Raw genomic sequence first — 17841 nt, forward strand, 5'->3', positions numbered from 1 at the left:
GAAATAAGAGGTTCCCCAGATTTACACTGTTATCTAATACCCAGTGTTTACCTTTTAACCTTCAGTCCGATGGCCTTAACGTGCAAATCCTACCAGACGATGGCTCTGCTGACTTGTGCTTCTGATGCTGTTAGTTCTGGCTATTAGACCTGTCACTGGACTAGGATTTGTGGCCATATGATAGTAAAATGTGACTGCTCTATGGTTGTCTGACTGAAGCTACATGTCCAAGGTACACAGTGACTTACCAAACAACTTTACTGTGAATTATTCATGACCACAGGTCACTGTATAGATGAAGCGTTACAAAAAAAACCCAAACAACTTTAAGGTTTTTTCATTAAAGAAAATGGCACCAAACCGATTGACAGGCTGTGTCTGGTATCACAGCTTAGCTTTATTAAGCCGATAAATAAAGTAAGTAAATAGAGCGGAGCTGCAATGCCAGACACAACCAATGGACAGGTGTGTCACTGACCTCATGGTAAAAAAAAAACAAAACAAAAAACAGCCATGTTTTTGTAATCCTTGACAACTCCTTTAAAACTCTGCTGGATCAGAGACCCCAGGCCGCTCTGACTGTATATACAGTTTAAGTTTGATTCTATAGAAGACTCCAATTTTCTAAAGAGAAGGAGGAGACAGATTTATGTGAAATATTTGTATTTTTTCATTCTGATACAGGAATTGGTTACAAATGGAAATTCATTGCAAGCAAATATGTAAATATAAATAACTTAGATTGTAAACATATAAAACTGTATACATTTATATAAAAATAAACTATTTTCACTGTACAGAAAATTGTATCCTTCAGTATTCTCACAGGAGCGTCCACATCTGCAGTAAGTATTAACACCATTGTATTGGACAACACTGAGAAATGTCTTCACAGGGATCTAGACCAGTGGTCAGGCCCAGCACATGCTGGGAGTAGTAGTGCCACAATAGCTGGAAGGCCACGTGTCCGTTCAGATTGTTCTAGGCAAAATGTAAAGGTACTGTGATATATTTGTGTAAAGGGAGTCCCACAGTATAACTTTCAGGTTTATGGAGATCTGAATGCTAGGACCCACTTCAGATTCAGTCTGCATGGAGCAGTGGGCAGAAAAACACCCCCTACTCCATTCAGATGGGATTAGATCTGAATTTAGGAGGTTCCACTGAAATGAATAGACCTGCCGTGCCTTTGACCACAGCTGCATTCAGATGGGGGAGACAAACACCATGCTAATGAGGGGTGAGGGTTTCGGCTATTGGATCCCCACCAATGTGCAACGTGATACTTAGCCTGTGGATAGGAAGGATAAGCTGCTGTGGTGGTAAAATCTCTTTAAGGGGTGGCTAAGCTAACTTGTCTTCTGTTTGGCCCTTGTGATCTCTAGTTGCACATGCATAAAATGACAGTCCAAGGATTCACAGGTTACTTCTAAAGTGTATTGTAGTAATATGGCAGACTCTCTCTAAGTAGCTCTCCATAGCACAGCCACGATCTGCAATGCAGGGTGCAAATATTTATGCACACACTTTGAGTGCCAGAATTTGCACCAACTGTGTAACATGACTTGTCACATTTTGAGTTGTGACAGTGAGCCAAAAAATGCACCAAATTTTTGTAGTGTAAATTAAGCCAACTAAAAGGAGGTGTAACGTTAGACTAGACAGTCTAATAATGCAACAGCTAAGGAGGTTGTCCGAGGAGTTAAATATACCCTCCTTCCTCCAGCGGATTCTTAATGCTGGACCCAGGGATTCCAGGTAGTTTCCGACCCTGATTCACATGATCTGAACAAGCCTCTATCCCCTAATTTGCTCCGCTACCTTCCTCCTCCTTTCCGGTTTTCACCACTAGTTACCTGTTATTGTATACATGTCCCTCTTGCTGGAGTCTCGGAGCCATAACAGGACACTTTGCTGTGCATATATACAGTAAGACCAGTCCATGCTGCTAGAATTGTGCACTATAACTTTTCGGATATATTTGGGGTACATGTATACATTTGTATATTGATGACTTATCATTAGAAAGAAGCTGAGCTGCAGGCATGGCCACCACTTCACACTCCATACCCTATACTAGGTCTGGCGGCTGTGATTACCATTATTAGTAAGTAGGTGGAGATGCTTGGTGTTGGACCCCAGTGATTTTATATGGATGACCCAACCTAGGTTCTCAATATCAAAATCCCAGTAAACCATTTTAGGCTAAGGCCCTACATTATAAACACGCAGATTTTATTTTTGTTGCAGATTTTGCTGCAATTTTTTTTTAGCCAAAACCAAGAATGGCTGCAGAAGGAATGGGAAATATCTGGGACATTTCTTCATACTTCTGCTCCGTCTACTCCTGAAGATCTACTAGGTTATTATTTTATGGCATGAAGTTGGCAAAGAAGAATATTTTGTAAACTGAATGTGCTGTGGTGAACATATAAACAGTGTTATCCTGCTCTAACAGACTCGGCCATGTGCATGTTGGGGGGGACGGATTTCATAGTGGTCTTGGCTGACTCCTGAGAGCCTTCTGTCATCACAGACATTAGTGGTAAGTTCTGTTCCATTCTGATGTCATGGAGCCTCAGCGTGCGTGTGGCCTTAGCTGTCATTTTGACCAACTCTATTGGGAGCCTGATTTTGAGGCAGATTTTTGACCAAAAAACTCAGTGTGAGCTCAGCCTAAGGCTGAGTATATGCAAGAGATGGCTTTCAGTGGTCCATGAATGTGTATTCTAAGGGGCAAGTGGAGAAAGTTGCTGTCAGACCCCACTTCCAGCAATTCGTCTCCCCAAGAACAAAAAGATTGGGCATGCTGGAATAAAACATAGCAGACCTTTTCTCTACCCTAACAGCTGTCAAGGGGAAGAGGGGGCTCCCAAGCAGAGTGGGTACCTTGAAGCCTCTGGACCCCAATGCAAAATATGTATTAGGGCTCCTGCCTACCTTGTGCCATGAAGAATAGTGGTATGGGGCAGGGCCCCCAGCTGCTGTTGCTGCACCCCCTAAACACCATAGCTGGTTGGCTCCAACCAATCACAATGCAGCCTTGTTTAGCACATCAAGAATTGAGCCATTAAACATGTCAAGGTCAGGCCATCTCCAAGTAGGGAGGCTGTATTACTTATATACTTACTAGTATATAACAGCAGCTCTGTTCATATTAATGTAACAACGCTTCAAATGTTGCTACTCAGGTCCCTGCCTGTATATAAATTACTTCAAGTTGATTGATGGGTTGACCCCTCCATAGATAAGGACGTTACATATATACATCTATGTTACATCTCATCTGCTGGTAAGATATTCCTAAACAAAGGACAGACCTCAAGAATGTACAAAAAAAAAAAGTGCCAGTAACATTGTGAGTGTTTAGTGTCTACCTCCTCTGTATAACTTACATGATAACTTACATGAAGAGCAGGTTTATAGGTTACAATACACATAATGTGACAAATTATGATTATTCCTGCTACATTTGGCATCCCTGGTTATTGTTCTATTCCATCTGTAGAAGACGCGGGCTGCCTCATCATGTCATAAAGGCAGTAGACACATTGTAGCTGTCACCTATTGCAATGCAGGACATGGACTGTTCCTGTCTATACTCTGTACTACTGATTCATAACATTTGTACCATTTTATATCTCCAAAGTGCCTTACACCGAAGTGTGTGATGATGGTATATATGTGCTACTATTTATCCTTTACATTCTCTTTGCACTTTACAACAGTATACAATACGTTCTGTCTTAATAGAAATGTACCTTTGTTCACATTGCTGCTTTATATATTAGATGAATTGGTTTCTGACAATGCTCAGTGTTCTGGGATCCTTGTCTACAATTCATTCCAAGTATTCCACTTGGTGGGTTCACACTACTGTTATTAATGTCCATTGCTCTCATCTGCCAGAGGATTAGAAGAACAGACATTGAGTAATGCAGACGTGTTCCCTCCATCTGCATTCACCCTCATGTAGAGAGCAATGGACGTTTATAATGGTAGTGTGAACATCCCCTTACATTATACGACCTCTTCAGCTAATTCAGCTTTTATATACTGAAAATGGAGTTCTTAGTGCTTATTAGGTTTAAAGAGGCGCTTTCATGTCCTCAGGCACATGCCATTTTATACAGCGCTAGAAAGCAGACCGTGCACTGAATTCAGCACACTGTTGTCTTTCTAGTGGTATATAAAACCGCATGTGCCTGAGGCCATGAAAGCTCCTCTACATCCTTGTTTAGAGTGAACTCTTCTCATAAAAGACTCACCGTATGCCATACTTAACCTCACTATACAGTATATTGTACATAATTCCAATATATTTTCTGTATCCGTTCTTCTGTAAACTTTCATTGTTTACTTCCAGAAGCTGAATCTCTGGTCATGTGCTGGATACTAGTGAATGACCTGATACAGGGCACATCTCCGATAGCACAGGTACATGGTTTGTGCCAGTACAGATATCAGTCCATCACATGACCAGGACGGACTTCAGACTACAGCAGTGAACACTGAAGATTACGGTCACCAGCTACAGCGAGATCTTCTGTTGTGTACAACGTGTATCGCTTTACTTGCTGAAGCTGTAATACTCCTTTAAGTGCCAACAATCTGTAAAATGTTTAGGCCATGCTGCAGGAAAGCTGCATTGTTTTGTAGGGTTTTTTTTTTCTTTTTTAAAGCGCTATCCCTGCTTTAGCTTCAAGTTATACCATAAATACTATTATTAAAGAAATCATGGGAGCAATCCAAACAATAGTGGTGGGTATCGGCCCCCTCATTTTCCATCTAGGAAAGATAACTGTATATTAATCAGTATTTTGTTATATATAAAATGCAGCCATAGTCATGCAGCGGCTCGATTGTCTCACACCCTCCTGATGCTACATAATTCATTGTCACCCAGTGATACAAGAGTTCATTTACAGTTCTGGTAGTTGAATCCCCTTCCTCCAGGTTACTTAGCGAGAAAGCCGGCCAGGTTTGCAATCACCAGCGGCTGACGTTTACTAATCACATTGAGTAGCCGAGTAGGGATCACGGGCGCTCCAAGGTCAACCTTGTGAAAAAGGAAAAATTATTATAACGCTAGAGAATATAATCCAAGTGTCAAGTGGATCTGTACAGACCGATAGTGACCCATGCACAGTCAACTCTTGGTTGCTTCTTCCCTTGCTTCTGCAGTTTCAAAGTGAGTTCTCCTAATAGTGTCCTATCACTCGGCCCCCTCCTGTCACACACTTACGGCATATTTAAAGAACATGCACAAAATTAATAAGATGTGTTTTTCATAACATTGTGTTTGCTGCTGCAGCAATGTGGGGGATGAAATTAAATAAAATCTCACTTGCTGTTACTGGGACATTTTTCTTAGGTGGAAATAAATTTTTAGGATGAACCCCACGTAGCAGAAACGCTGCAGTTTTTTGAGCCAAAGCCAAGAATGGCTAAAAAAGGAATGAAAAATATATAAGAAGTTCTTATACTTCTCTCTTCTGTTCAATCCACTCCCAGCTTTGGCTCAACAAACTCTGCAACAAAAAAAGCTGCCTTTCCACAATGTGGGGCCTCAGCCTTCGAGGTTAACAAAGAGATGGCATTTCGCTAAGACTCCCATCACTCCGAAGTTTGAATACCTTGAAACTTCGGAGTGATGGGAATCCAGTCTTGGGGGGACCACCACTGATTGTGATAATTGAAGGGGCTGCAGCACTATACTTCTGTGTGCGTCGCTACTTCTGGCTACTCACTGTTAACAAAATTGTAGCTGCTCCCATTTAAGTGGCCAAGGGACCTGCTGTGTAGAGACATGTGCAGTCATTTGTTCTGCAGCTCAGTTCCATTCAAGTGAACCGAAACTGTACATTTTGCACTGGTTATTGTTGTATCTAGAGCTGTGCTAGGTAAACAATATAGTGCCACAGCCCTTCAATCTGCTCAATGGCAGGGATCCTGAGCCCCACAGTCGGCTATTGATGGCCTATCCTTAGCATAGGCCATCAATATTATGGTCTTGAAAAATACCTTGAAACTTCGGTTTCACCCCCTTTCTGTGTAAGGACTGGTCTCATTCCTACCTGTATCATATAAATGACTCTTGTGACAGCCTCTCCATTGATGGTATCTGGCTGCAGGACCCATGCGCTAGGTAGGAGTTCTCCTCGTACAGTGTCTTTATTAGGACGTGGCATAGACTCATTATACACAGATTGGAAGCACAAGCTGTAACATTTCTCCTGTGAGTGGGAAACACATTGTTAAGATCTGCTACAAGAAATACAATCCATCCAAACTGGGAATGTAAATATAAAAGGGGGTTACTAATTCCACATCTATAAACCATCTTAAACTAGGGCCCCACGTGGCAAAAACACCCTGGCGTTATACAGTCACTGCAAAATAGATGGGATTCTCTAGAATCCCATCCACACATTGCAGAGGAATATGCGCAGTGGTAACATTTTTGGAAATTGCAGCATGTCAATTATACCTACTGAAATGCTGGCGGTTTCCTTATAGATATAATGGAAGCAGATAGTTCACAGAGGAAAACTCTGTGGACTTTGAAAAGTACTACAAGAAAAATCACAAAGTTTTTCTGCCGTGTGTTTCTCTGCTACCCGCTACGTGACATTGGGGCTTTAGGGCTGTTATCTTTCATTGTAATCCTGTATTCCTACTTTACCCAACATTAGTCAGATGTAGGGTTGAGACGATCTTGACTTTTCAGAATCGATTTTAAAATCCGATTTCCGATCATTTTTCATTTGAACCCGATCTTGATCCCAATGCAAGTCAATGGGATTTTTTTATTAATCGGAGATCGGATTTTAAAAGCAATCCTATTCACTATACAGCATGGAATCTAACAATTGAACGCTTTAATTGTTACAATCCACGCTGTGTAGTGAATCACTAAGTAGCCAGAGGATTTTTTTTTTTTTTTTTTAAATCCTCTGGCCACTTAGTCCCCCCTGGTGTCCACTTACCTGCAGAGATGGCTGCTCTGGTGTTCTTCTTCGCCTCGCTGCCGCTCCACACTGCTCTTCTCGCCTCGCTGCCACCTGCCTCCCAGATTAGGAGAGTGTGGGCGGGTTAGGAGAGTGTGGGCGGGTACTGGGCGGGTAGACTTCACGTCTCCCCGCCCTGTAGCCACCCACACTCTCCTAAGCCACAAGCCCCACCTTCCTAGCTCTTTAAACACTAACCTGGGAGGTGGGGCAGCGAGGTGAGAAGAGCAGTGTGGAGCAGCAGTGTGGAGCGGCAGCGAGGCGAAGAAGAACGCCATCTCTGGAGGTAAGTAGCTACTAGAGAGGTTACTTTAGTCTTCCATTAGAATGAATGGAGGCAGCTGGCGCGCAGGGAGTTGAGGCTGTGTGCCGACTGCTTCCATTCATTCCTATGGAACCGCAGCGGAGCCTTCACAGTGTGTATACACTATATACTCAGTGTGAAGGCTAAGCAAAGCATTTTGGGAAATACTACCGATCTCGATTCCACCTAAAAAGATCGTGTTTGGAATTCCGATCGCGATCGTGAAATTTTCTCGATCGCCGATCAGAATCCGATCTTTTCCGAACACGATCGCTCAACCCTAGTCAGATGATATAGCTTGTGATTATTATTATTTATTTGTATCACAAACGTGTGAAATAAATATTGCTGTATATATTGGTAGTTGTCATATATTATATAGAAATCTATATAGTGATTCAGTAAATATCTACTCACCTGTTTAAATTCCACAGCTATACAACAGAAATCCCTGGGTTGTTTTAGGTAGCAAAGTGATGTGTCAGTCATGACATGAACTAAGGGAGAAAAGAAATATTTTTAAATTAGAAATTTCTCAATATTCCACTTTGACAGGTAAGTTCATTTCAGAAAATTAAAAAGGGTTTGCGGGACATCAGAACTAGGCACAGTGTAATACAGTGTACCAGCTGGAAGTACATAGTGCACGGCGGTGTGACTGCAAGGTCTCAACTGAGGAGTTGTCTCCAGAAGCTATCTAGTACACGTCTCTCACATGGCCATTGGTCACAACCCTCTAAGGATGCAGGATTTCAAGTAAAGTTTGTCCAATGTTTTCCTTCTCTCCTCTCTTGGAATGTGAAATTTTTATGCAGCTGTTGTGCCAAAAGGCCAAGAAGCTCATACTACCAATCCCATTTCTTTAGTAAAGGTATACCCAAATATTGGGGCACATACACTCAATGGCCACTTTATTAGAGACATCTGTCCTTTCACAACTGGAGCTTTCCTGTATAGAAGTTAGACATGTAACCCTGGAGTGGAGCATAAAATCAAGTGAGCAAGTTTTCCACGGATCAGTTTTATTGTGAATCCATATTACAATGGAGTGATCGGAGTGACTGTGGATGAGAAATGGTCACGTGTTGAAGTAGCCGGGGCCATTCTTTCAAAAACTGCCTTGTGGAGATTTCTCATGCAGCATGTGGATAAAGGACAAAAAAAAAACCAAGAATGGGATCCTGTGAGTATAACCTTATTCATGAAGGGGTTAAGAGAAAGACATCAAGAATCATTCTAATAAATAGGCAGTGCATAGAGAAGCGAAGTACAGCCGAATACTGGGGCTCCAGCTGCCATGTCTGAATGCACAGCTCATCGTTCCTTAGCGCCAATGGGCTAGAACAAGAGATCACCAGTTCCAGTGCTAAGGAAACAGAAAGACAAGAATATAGTGGATAAAAGAGGGCAAAAATTGTATCACTGAGCCATGGAAAAACATTGCCTGGGAAGGTGAATCCAGATGTCTGCAAGTAGCATGAATCTATAGACACTCCTGTTAGGTGTTTCCTTACAACTTGAGTCCTCTGATACCGGTGTATACCCCAAAAACTTAAGAAACCCACTTGGATGTATCTATATAGTGGTCAGTATATCTGTAGTGTATTAACAAGTTAAATGGATCTGAATAAAATCCTTAAAGACTGTTCACATATGTAGTACTAGCTGGTACCCGCGACTTTGTCTGCAGTGATTGTGAAAGTGGGTATATGCAGGCGCGGGTAAGGTTTTTGTACTGTGTATAAGATATGGGATATGAAATGTAACTTTGTATCTTGTTTTTGCTATAATTCTGAGAATACGTGAGACTTTTGTGATGAATGTAATTTGTATTTCAGCCGCTATACGGTGTTGGTATAAACTGTACATAGTGTCTTTGGGACAGAGGTATTTCAAGTGAATATACTTCGATATACGACATTGTATGATTTGTTATTTTCCACCAGTACATGTACATTTTGGGCACAGGATACTCTTGAGCAAGCAACATAAAGTCTGTCCCTGTGCATGACAGTTTAGTAACTCCAAGCGCCTCTTATTAATAGCAATTAACCCCATCATGTCCCTCACATTAATCCTTGTGTAAGAGTTACTGATATGTGAGAGACTTGGAGGTAATAATTAAGTATCTTCATTATTGAGGTCTTTTATTAGTACCTCCATATGTCTCACATATTAGTAACCTTTATATGAGGCACACAGGGGTTAATATGAGGGACATGATGGGGTTTATTCCTATTAATGTGAGGCACATGGAGTTACTAAGACTAAACTAATAACCCCAAATGCCTGACATTAATGTGAACAGTAATCCTATGTACCTGCTTGTTTTTCAGTTTCACTTTGCTAGCAGCTTCCTTTCCTCCTCGGGGAATTTTTGCAGGATGCAGCCCACTATAGCAGGCACAGACCTGAGTGATTAAGCTCCACCCCCTGGGTTTCCTGCACCCCTCTCAAAGGGGAGTGTCCTTATGCCTCAGCTCTAGCAGCCCACTGAGGAGACTCGGACTTCATTTAACTCTTGCAGGTCCTGTGCTGCTGGTGTGCCAGTGAAATATGGCAGGAGTGCCACTCTTGGCACGTGTGCCAGGGGTTGCTGACCTCTGCTGTAGAGGGTAATATGAATTTTGTGGTTTGCTATGGTCCAAAGTGTGTGAGACTGCAGAGATGGTGGTGTGAGTTTGGGTTTTGTGGGGGTCCTGGGAAAAACGTATGTGCGCTATTGTGACGAAAAGTAGCCTATTGCGCAATCGAGTGTAGTGACTATGTTTGTGGAAAATTTCAGCCAAATCGGTCGAGCGGGTTTTGCGTGATTGAGTAACAAACATCTAAACATCTAAACATCCAAACACACAAACCCACAAACATCCAAACTCACAAACTTTCACCTTTATAATATTAATAGGATACACTGTGCACTTGTCATCTGTATGTGGACAGAAGATCAGTTTATTTCAGTGGTATAATTTTGTGTATAAATTGACCTGGTAGGTTATCTATTTCTATCCACAGCGTGTTTATTTCTGAAGATTTTCCTGGTAGAATTCATATTTTGCAATGCATGACCGTTTTATTTGTCATGTCCCCGGTCGGTGTATGGTTTTCATGGATTTCAGTTACAGTTCACTACGAGAACACATCGCACTTTACTCACCCAGCTGAATGTTGCTGCTCACTCTCTCGTGTACACAGGCGGTGAGGATGGATTGGTCATACAAGCGCCTTGTGCTGATATCTTTCACCATGCACCAAACATCATGAAGTGGCCTCTTTATGACTCCAGCGCCAATAAATCCATGCTTTGTAGGTGATGAGAAGGCTTTGTAGTACACCAATACATCCTTCTCTGTGCTCTGGTATCTGGAATGGACACAAGATCATGGTGAACAGGGTGTTAGTTATACAAGAACAGGAGGACAATAACGTGTGCAGCCATAGTGGTATAATATGATGTACTGAGACTTACATCCATCCAGCTGCTGCCTGGCCATTATATAGTTTCTTTAGATCATACGAACAAGCAGTCATTATCTATAACAAAATAAAAGTTACAAAATTATGTGAAACATGTACAGTATAGATGGAGGTGTCAGTTTTAGATAGATATTGTATGAGAAGTTTTAGGACAGGGGTGCACAAATTTTTTTTCTATTCTTTGGGCTGTACATTATTGGGGCAACATTCATTGTACATTATATGGTGAGAGCAACATGGCAGCTTCCTTACAGTATAATACACAGACAGCGCCTCCAACTATCTGGGATTGATGGCACAACTTGTGGAAATGGCATCTTTTAGTTGGGAATTTTCCTCAGAAGGTGTTCTGAATAAGACTGACCCTGAGAAGACTGGTGGATGACGAAGCATCCCAGTAAGGCAGCGCCCCCTCAGGCCTGCACTATGCATAACACAGTAACTGCTTTGCTTGGGTTTTTTGACAGGATTTTTTCCAATAAAGAACAAATCAAGTAACCTACATGCGTGTCTGTTTCCATCAGTCCCATAGACTCGGCTCCATTTGAACCTCCCCTCATTATGTGGGTGCCACTTCATAATAGTGCTAAGTCACATACTGTCATAACAGTACCAGCTAGCGCCCCCTATTAATGCCAGTGACTCATAACAGAGAGCCATCCAGCTAGAGATAACCCCATTAGTACTTACCTGTGTTACAGCAAATTGCTTCTCTCAGAAGGTACAAACATCTTTAATGCCCTGCATGACATCTATAATCTACGAGCATGCATGTCTGTGTATACCATGCATTAGGTACAGTACATATTGGGAAATAAACCCATTTATTTTTCAGGAAATTTTCTATATATAGTAGTCCCTGTGTGATGATACATTTTATATTTTTTATATGTTGCATTTGTTTTTTTCTAATAGTTTTACTAACACACAGCTCACCTCGGCCATTGCGCTGGCCTGCACCTGAGTGGCGAGCTCTTGGTAGGAAGCTACAGTAGGCTGGAGGAGAGAGCTGTGCTGGGGAGAAGAGGGGACGGATTTTCCAGGCTGTGCTTCCACAGTAGATGAATAACTCTCAGGGTCTAAAAACAAAAAGATCATTTTAAGTTTAGATATATAATAATTTTACATAGAAAATGACACATCCCAAACCTTAGACTTAAATAGCGCCAGGGCCACACTGTGTGACCGCACATTTTACAGTCTACAGTAGCAGCAGCATTGTGGATGAGATGTATACAGATTTCATCCAAATATTTGCAACTAAAGCTTGGCTTGACTTGATCTGCTGGTTATGGTGACTTTTTGCCCATAACAACCAGCACCGGGGGGGTCCTGCACCCCCATCCATAACTAGCTGCCTATATCTGTGATGACACCGTACCTTTAAAAGTGTCCATATCCCTTTACAAGTGTGTATTCTCTAAGACTTCATTCACATTTGGGTAGTTTGCAACCATGTTTGTAAGCCGACACAAGGAGTAGGTTCAGAGCATAGAAGATGCTTAAATCTTTATTTTATTATCTCACTCTGTACATGTCGTTAACAAATAAAATACTGACTCAAGTGTGAATGAGGTCTATGTTCATTATGGAATTTATGGTACTGTATTGGAACCATTGAATGAACTATCCTAATAAACCCCTCTGACATAAAGGGGAACCAAATGGGGTCATAGTTTTAGTTCCAGTACAGCACAACCTGCAGTGATATTCTTGCTATTAAATGTGATAAATGGTTCCAAATGGCAGTGTGAACAAAGCCAAGCGCTGCTTTATAAACGTCAGCAATTCATTGCCATTACCTGGTAATCCAGCGCTTCAGTCTAGGCAGAACTGTGACATTTTGCCCCTAAGATTACATGCTTATATTGTCCCAAAAATCTGACTGCATACATACCAGGCACTGAAGTATTGATAGGTGTAAAAAGGTCACAATTCCTCACGGCAGAGCGACCCCTTCCAGAGCCAACAGCTGGATCCAAACTTCTCGGCAATGTCTTATTAAAGAAAAAGATTGAAATCAATTAAACTCTTCTGAAACAGAGGATGTTGGGTTCATGCTGCTCAGACCACAGATGGCATGAGGAGGGTTCTTTATTAACATTCAGATATGTCTTAGGGTAGTGGTTCCCAAACTGCGGGTTACAACCTACATGGGGGGAAGATTTTAGTGTAAAGACTGTCAGGGTCTTAATTACAATCTTCAGTAATGGTTGTGGCAAAGTCACAGCATCCCCTTCAGACATCCTGTGACCGTGACAATGCTGGGTCAATGTGTCATGGTGTCAACACACCCTATGTGACGGCTAAGGTCCAATCAAAGGCCTCCCTGGGGTGTGTGATGTCAGCAAGAGGTCTGAAGAGGATGCCAAGGAGAGGTGAGGCCTCTTATACTCTGGGGTATGAGATGACCCAGGAGTACAATAATTCACTAAAACAGGGGCCACACGGTGGCTCAGTGGTTAGCACTGCAGCCTTGCAGCACTGGGTCCTGGTGTTCAAATCCCACCAAGGGCAAAAAACCATCTGCAAGGAGTTGGAGTTGGTATGTTCTCCCCGTGTTTGCATGGATTTCCATCCCATATTCCAAAAAAGACATACTGATAGGTAAAAATGTACATTGTGAGCTGTATGTGGGGCTCACAATCTACATAAAAAATAAAAATAAAATAATAATTCACTAAAACAAGCCAGGGAGGTGGGTTCAACCTCATGGACATTTGTTGAAATCAATCTTGTGGTGTTTCTCCATCTCTACTAATAAAATAACCAGAGGCGTTATAGAGTGGGGGCAATAGGGAGCATTGTATACTGAGGGGGCCACTGTGGAGCGTGATACTACAAGGGGCTCTTAGGAGCATTATACAGTCTGGAGAGGACTGGGGAACATTATATATGCTATGTGAGGATCATGGGATGGTGGGACCAGCAATATTCTCAGAAAGCCTTCAGAAAGTTTGGGAACCACTGCCTCATGATACACCTGAGTGAGTATTACAAGAGATGCTAATAACCAGCCATCCTACGCACACCAATATACAGTATAACACTGACTCCTCAGAATAAACACCCTTATCCAGAGCAAGAAATGAAAGCTGAGCGGGACTGACTGCTGTGAGATACAAGACCCTTAGGAACTTTTGATATATGAGGACCATTATTTACTGATCCCTACAATGGGCCTCATGTATGACAAGATAGTAAGTGGAAAAGTTACTAATAGTAATCACATCAGGTCTCATCTTTGAATCTCAACAGGAAAACCAATATGTGGAATCTTGTTGTTTGCCTCTGACAACCATTTCCCTGCTGGTCTGTACTAGTCCTCATATTGTGCGGCAACTACTTACCTCGTGGCTACTAAGCTGACCAATCGTTGCAGTCATACCACTGTTATACCCAGACGTGGGTCCAGACGACAGGCTGAGACTGGAATTGGTAAATAAAGTGCTGGTGCTAACAAGTGTCTTCATTTTGGTATCGTCCTACAAAAGAAAGCAGTGTGGACGATTTGTAATTACAATGGTGAAATGCACATTATAAATGTAATATAATAATACCATGGATGCTCAACACACAATACACAATGGGACTTCAAAGGGTTGTTGTCATTACAGAAAGCTATGATATATCACTGAGATATGCTATTACTTTCTATACAGTGGGGGGTCCTACTACTAAGACCACCAATCCAGAGATTGAAGTCTTCACATCTACATTATTTTCAGTACAAATTCACAGTACAGACTCAATAACCTGATACCAAATGCAGAACAAGTCAAGAGAGACCTAAATATTCTGATCTGTTTAACAAAACCATACTGCTTCTGTGTAGGTAATGTATTTTCTACATTTTCCTTATCACACTGCTTTTCTGTTGAAAGACAGACAGAATTTTATAGAACAAAATTGACACGGAAAATAGAGCTCAAAAGGTGCATTTATATATTATAGGTCTGGGCCCTTAGGTTGCGTGGGGCACTGGTCCTTATAGACTTACTTTAGTTAGACTTCCCTGTTGTAGACGTCTTCTCTCCATCTCCGCTCTCTCTCTTAACTTGTCCCTTGCTTTAGCAATCTCAGTTTTAGCCTCTTCCCGAGCCTTCTGGTAGTCTTTTAGCATGACTTCAATTTCAGAAGGACACTGTGCAGCTCTAGTCTTTGGCTCCTGAATTCTAAAAAAAAAATAAAAAACATTTATATTACAGAATGCAGTTGTGGACCTAGTGGATTGCAGAGGTGATATCTGTAGCAATTACAATAAATGCAGTTGTCGGGACTTTGCACAATTAGAAAAGGTAAGCACCCCCCTCACATGTTCCTGTTTATGTACAATACTATCGTTAAGAGGAGCCTGGCTCTTTTTCATTCAGTATTGCATATTTGTTACACTCAGGGCGGGTTCACATCTGCGCCCCAGTCTCCTCTTTCAGGCTTCTGTCTTTTGCCCGTGAAACTGGAGACAGAACCCGGCAGTCATTTGAATGGGTTTGCAAAGTGTCCGCCCCTGAGCACCTGTGAGCGTTTTGTGGTCTCTGCAGCAAAACCTTTTTTTTTTTAACCGGATACAAAGTCGGGCATGCAGGACTTTGTGTCCGGTTAAAAAAAAAAAAAAAAAACGGTTTTGCCGCGGAGACCACAAAACGCTCACAGACGCTCACGGGTAGACACTGTCTGCCGGGTTTCCGTCTCCTGACAGCAGAAGACGGAAACCTGAAAGCGGAGACTGAGCGCAGGTGTGAACCCGCCCTCAGCTGTAATGTCTTTTAACCTTTAACCAAAATTTCCATTGGAAAAAAAAGGGAACTTGAGTACCCATGCAACACAAAGTATTAACACTGGCATAGAGCGATTGATAAACTTCCTTTCGTTTGCCAGAATTCTGCTAATACGATGTATAAACTTAGACTATAAACCTATAGATTCACCAGCTTTATCTTCCATCCACTGTAACGTCGGAGTGTTAGGGCTAGTTCACACGTGAACTGCCCGCGCGGATTTTGACACCGAGAGAGACGTTTCTCTCTGGTCAAAACCCGCCTGCCGCGACCATCGCAGTCGCGGCTTTCCCCTCCGCTGTCGGCTCAAATGAATGAGCCGACATAGGAGGGTGCTGCCGGGGGCGGAAGCCGCGCGGCTCAACCCGCGCGGCTTCCACCTGAAGATAGAGCAGGTCGCTTCTTTTCTCCGCTAGCAGCAGCCCGCCGCTAGCGGGAAAAAGAAGCCTAGCGGTCTGCATAGACCACCATTGTAAGGGGAGGTTTTTGACGTGAAATCCGCTGTCAAAAACCTCCCCTGGGCTCATGTGTGAACGAGCCCTTATACGACTGTCTAATCCATTCTAAATCTTAGAAAGTTCAACAGACAGATTTACTAATATTCTGTAATTATTATCAAATATTGGACTAATACTGGCTATACCCTGAAGATAATGTTATGTCTATAGGCACCTATACTCTAGTTGTAGTAGTGAGTCTACTGAATGTACTGACTGTCTAGTATATGTTTATGGGAAGAATATGCAAATCTGACTTCCATGATGCAATTAGGATGCCAGTGCCTCAAGTATATACACCAATAGAGGGCGCTGACTGAGAATGTGCAAGTCTATCTTCCATGATGTAATTAGGAAGACAGAGTCTCAGTCAAGACATCCAATAAAGGGCGCTTCCTTTAACATCATGCCGACCTTCTCAGAGGCCTTTGTTTGCAATGATGTTGGGATTTTACCAGATACAGACCCTCATCCAAGGACAGCCGTTTCAATGTATTTGCATCTCATCAGCTTGGCGCACAGAGGACTGATGTGGCAGAGGTGAGACGCTTAGACAGGGTTGAGGGGATATCGTCACTCCATAGGGAGAGAACCACCATTTAGGTGTGTGGAGTCTTATTATGCCATGAGCGCTCCACTGTGCAAAGGAACACGGGAAGAATATGCTTAATAAGACTCCACACACCTAAATGGTGGTTCTCTCCCTATGGAGTGACGATATCCCCTCAACCCTAGTATATTTTTGTGAGTTTATAGAGAAAAAAAAACAATAACTATAGTTTCTATGCACAGTTTAAAAGCAAAATATAGCTGAGGTCCTTTTCAGCAGACATTAAATGTCCTCTAACCTGGTATTATCAACCACATCCCTCCGGAGCTGCTGCAGGTATTCTCTACGGCGGCTGGGCAGGTCGCACTCCCTCAAGGATGTCAGAGAGGTCTGGGAAGCGCTCAGCTGTTTCTGGGGACTGAGACTTCGACTCCTTCTAAAAATCTGAAGCCTATCCTCTCTTTCCTTCCTCAAGTTTTCTATCACTTTCAAGTGCCTGCAGGGAGGAAAAAGACAAATCCATTAAGACATTTTACTTCTCAATATTTGCGCACTATGCGGTATAATGAATAATTATTCGTAGTTTATATTTAGTTTATATGTTTAACCCTCTTTTGCAGGTAGTAATATCCAAATATTCTATCTCACTAAAGGGTGCATTCACACTACTGATACGCTGACTGATTCTGAACGTTAAAACACGTTCAGAATTAGCACGTATAAAGCAGATCCCGTTCATTTCAATGGGAGCCAGCATACGAGCTCTCCACATTGAAATGAATGGGCTGCCTATTTCTCTGCGAGCGCTCCCATTGAAGTGAATGGGAAGCGCTCGTGTGTACGGCTCGGACTGAGCCGAGCGCCGGGCCCCTTCACACAGCTAGCCGTACACCTGAGAGCTTCCCATTCACTTCAATGGGAGCGCTCGTAGAGAAATAGGCAGCCCATTCATTTCAATGTGGAGAGCTCGTATGCCGGCTCCCATTGAAATGAACGGGATCTGCTTTATATGCACTGATTCTGAATGTGTGTTAACGTTCAGAATCAGTCAGCGTATCAGTAGTGTGAATGCACCCAAAGACGCCATAGCCATGTGCATGGAACTTTATTTATTTAGCTTACGTATTGAGAGTTCACATACTTCTCGATAATAACTGATTTTCAGCTTAATCACAGGCCTGTAGACTTGTATATAATAGATACTGTAGTTTGTGAATTTATTAATAAT

At 42.3% G+C, this 17841-nt stretch overlaps 1 protein-coding gene across 1 annotated transcript in view; it reads right to left on the bottom strand.

Moving 5' to 3' along the window:
* Positions 1-4812: 4812 nt before the first annotated feature.
* The window catches only part of STARD9 (StAR related lipid transfer domain containing 9), a 130014-nt gene continuing 116985 nt past the window's right edge, over positions 4813-17841 (bottom strand). The window contains exons 25-34 of the mRNA XM_075282833.1: positions 16912-17109; positions 14789-14963; positions 14139-14273; positions 12686-12785; positions 11725-11867; positions 10781-10845; positions 10469-10674; positions 7732-7811; positions 6078-6236; positions 4813-5059 (exon numbers count right to left, since the gene is read on the bottom strand). Of these exons, the coding sequence (XP_075138934.1) occupies positions 4958-5059; positions 6078-6236; positions 7732-7811; positions 10469-10674; positions 10781-10845; positions 11725-11867; positions 12686-12785; positions 14139-14273; positions 14789-14963; positions 16912-17109 (1363 nt within the window). The 3' untranslated portion in view covers positions 4813-4957. The remainder of the gene's footprint in view (positions 5060-6077; positions 6237-7731; positions 7812-10468; positions 10675-10780; positions 10846-11724; positions 11868-12685; positions 12786-14138; positions 14274-14788; positions 14964-16911; positions 17110-17841) is intronic.

The sequence above is a fragment of the Leptodactylus fuscus genome, chromosome 7 (genome assembly GCF_031893055.1).
Source record: "Leptodactylus fuscus isolate aLepFus1 chromosome 7, aLepFus1.hap2, whole genome shotgun sequence".
In the NCBI taxonomy this organism is placed as follows: Eukaryota; Metazoa; Chordata; class Amphibia; order Anura; family Leptodactylidae; genus Leptodactylus; species Leptodactylus fuscus.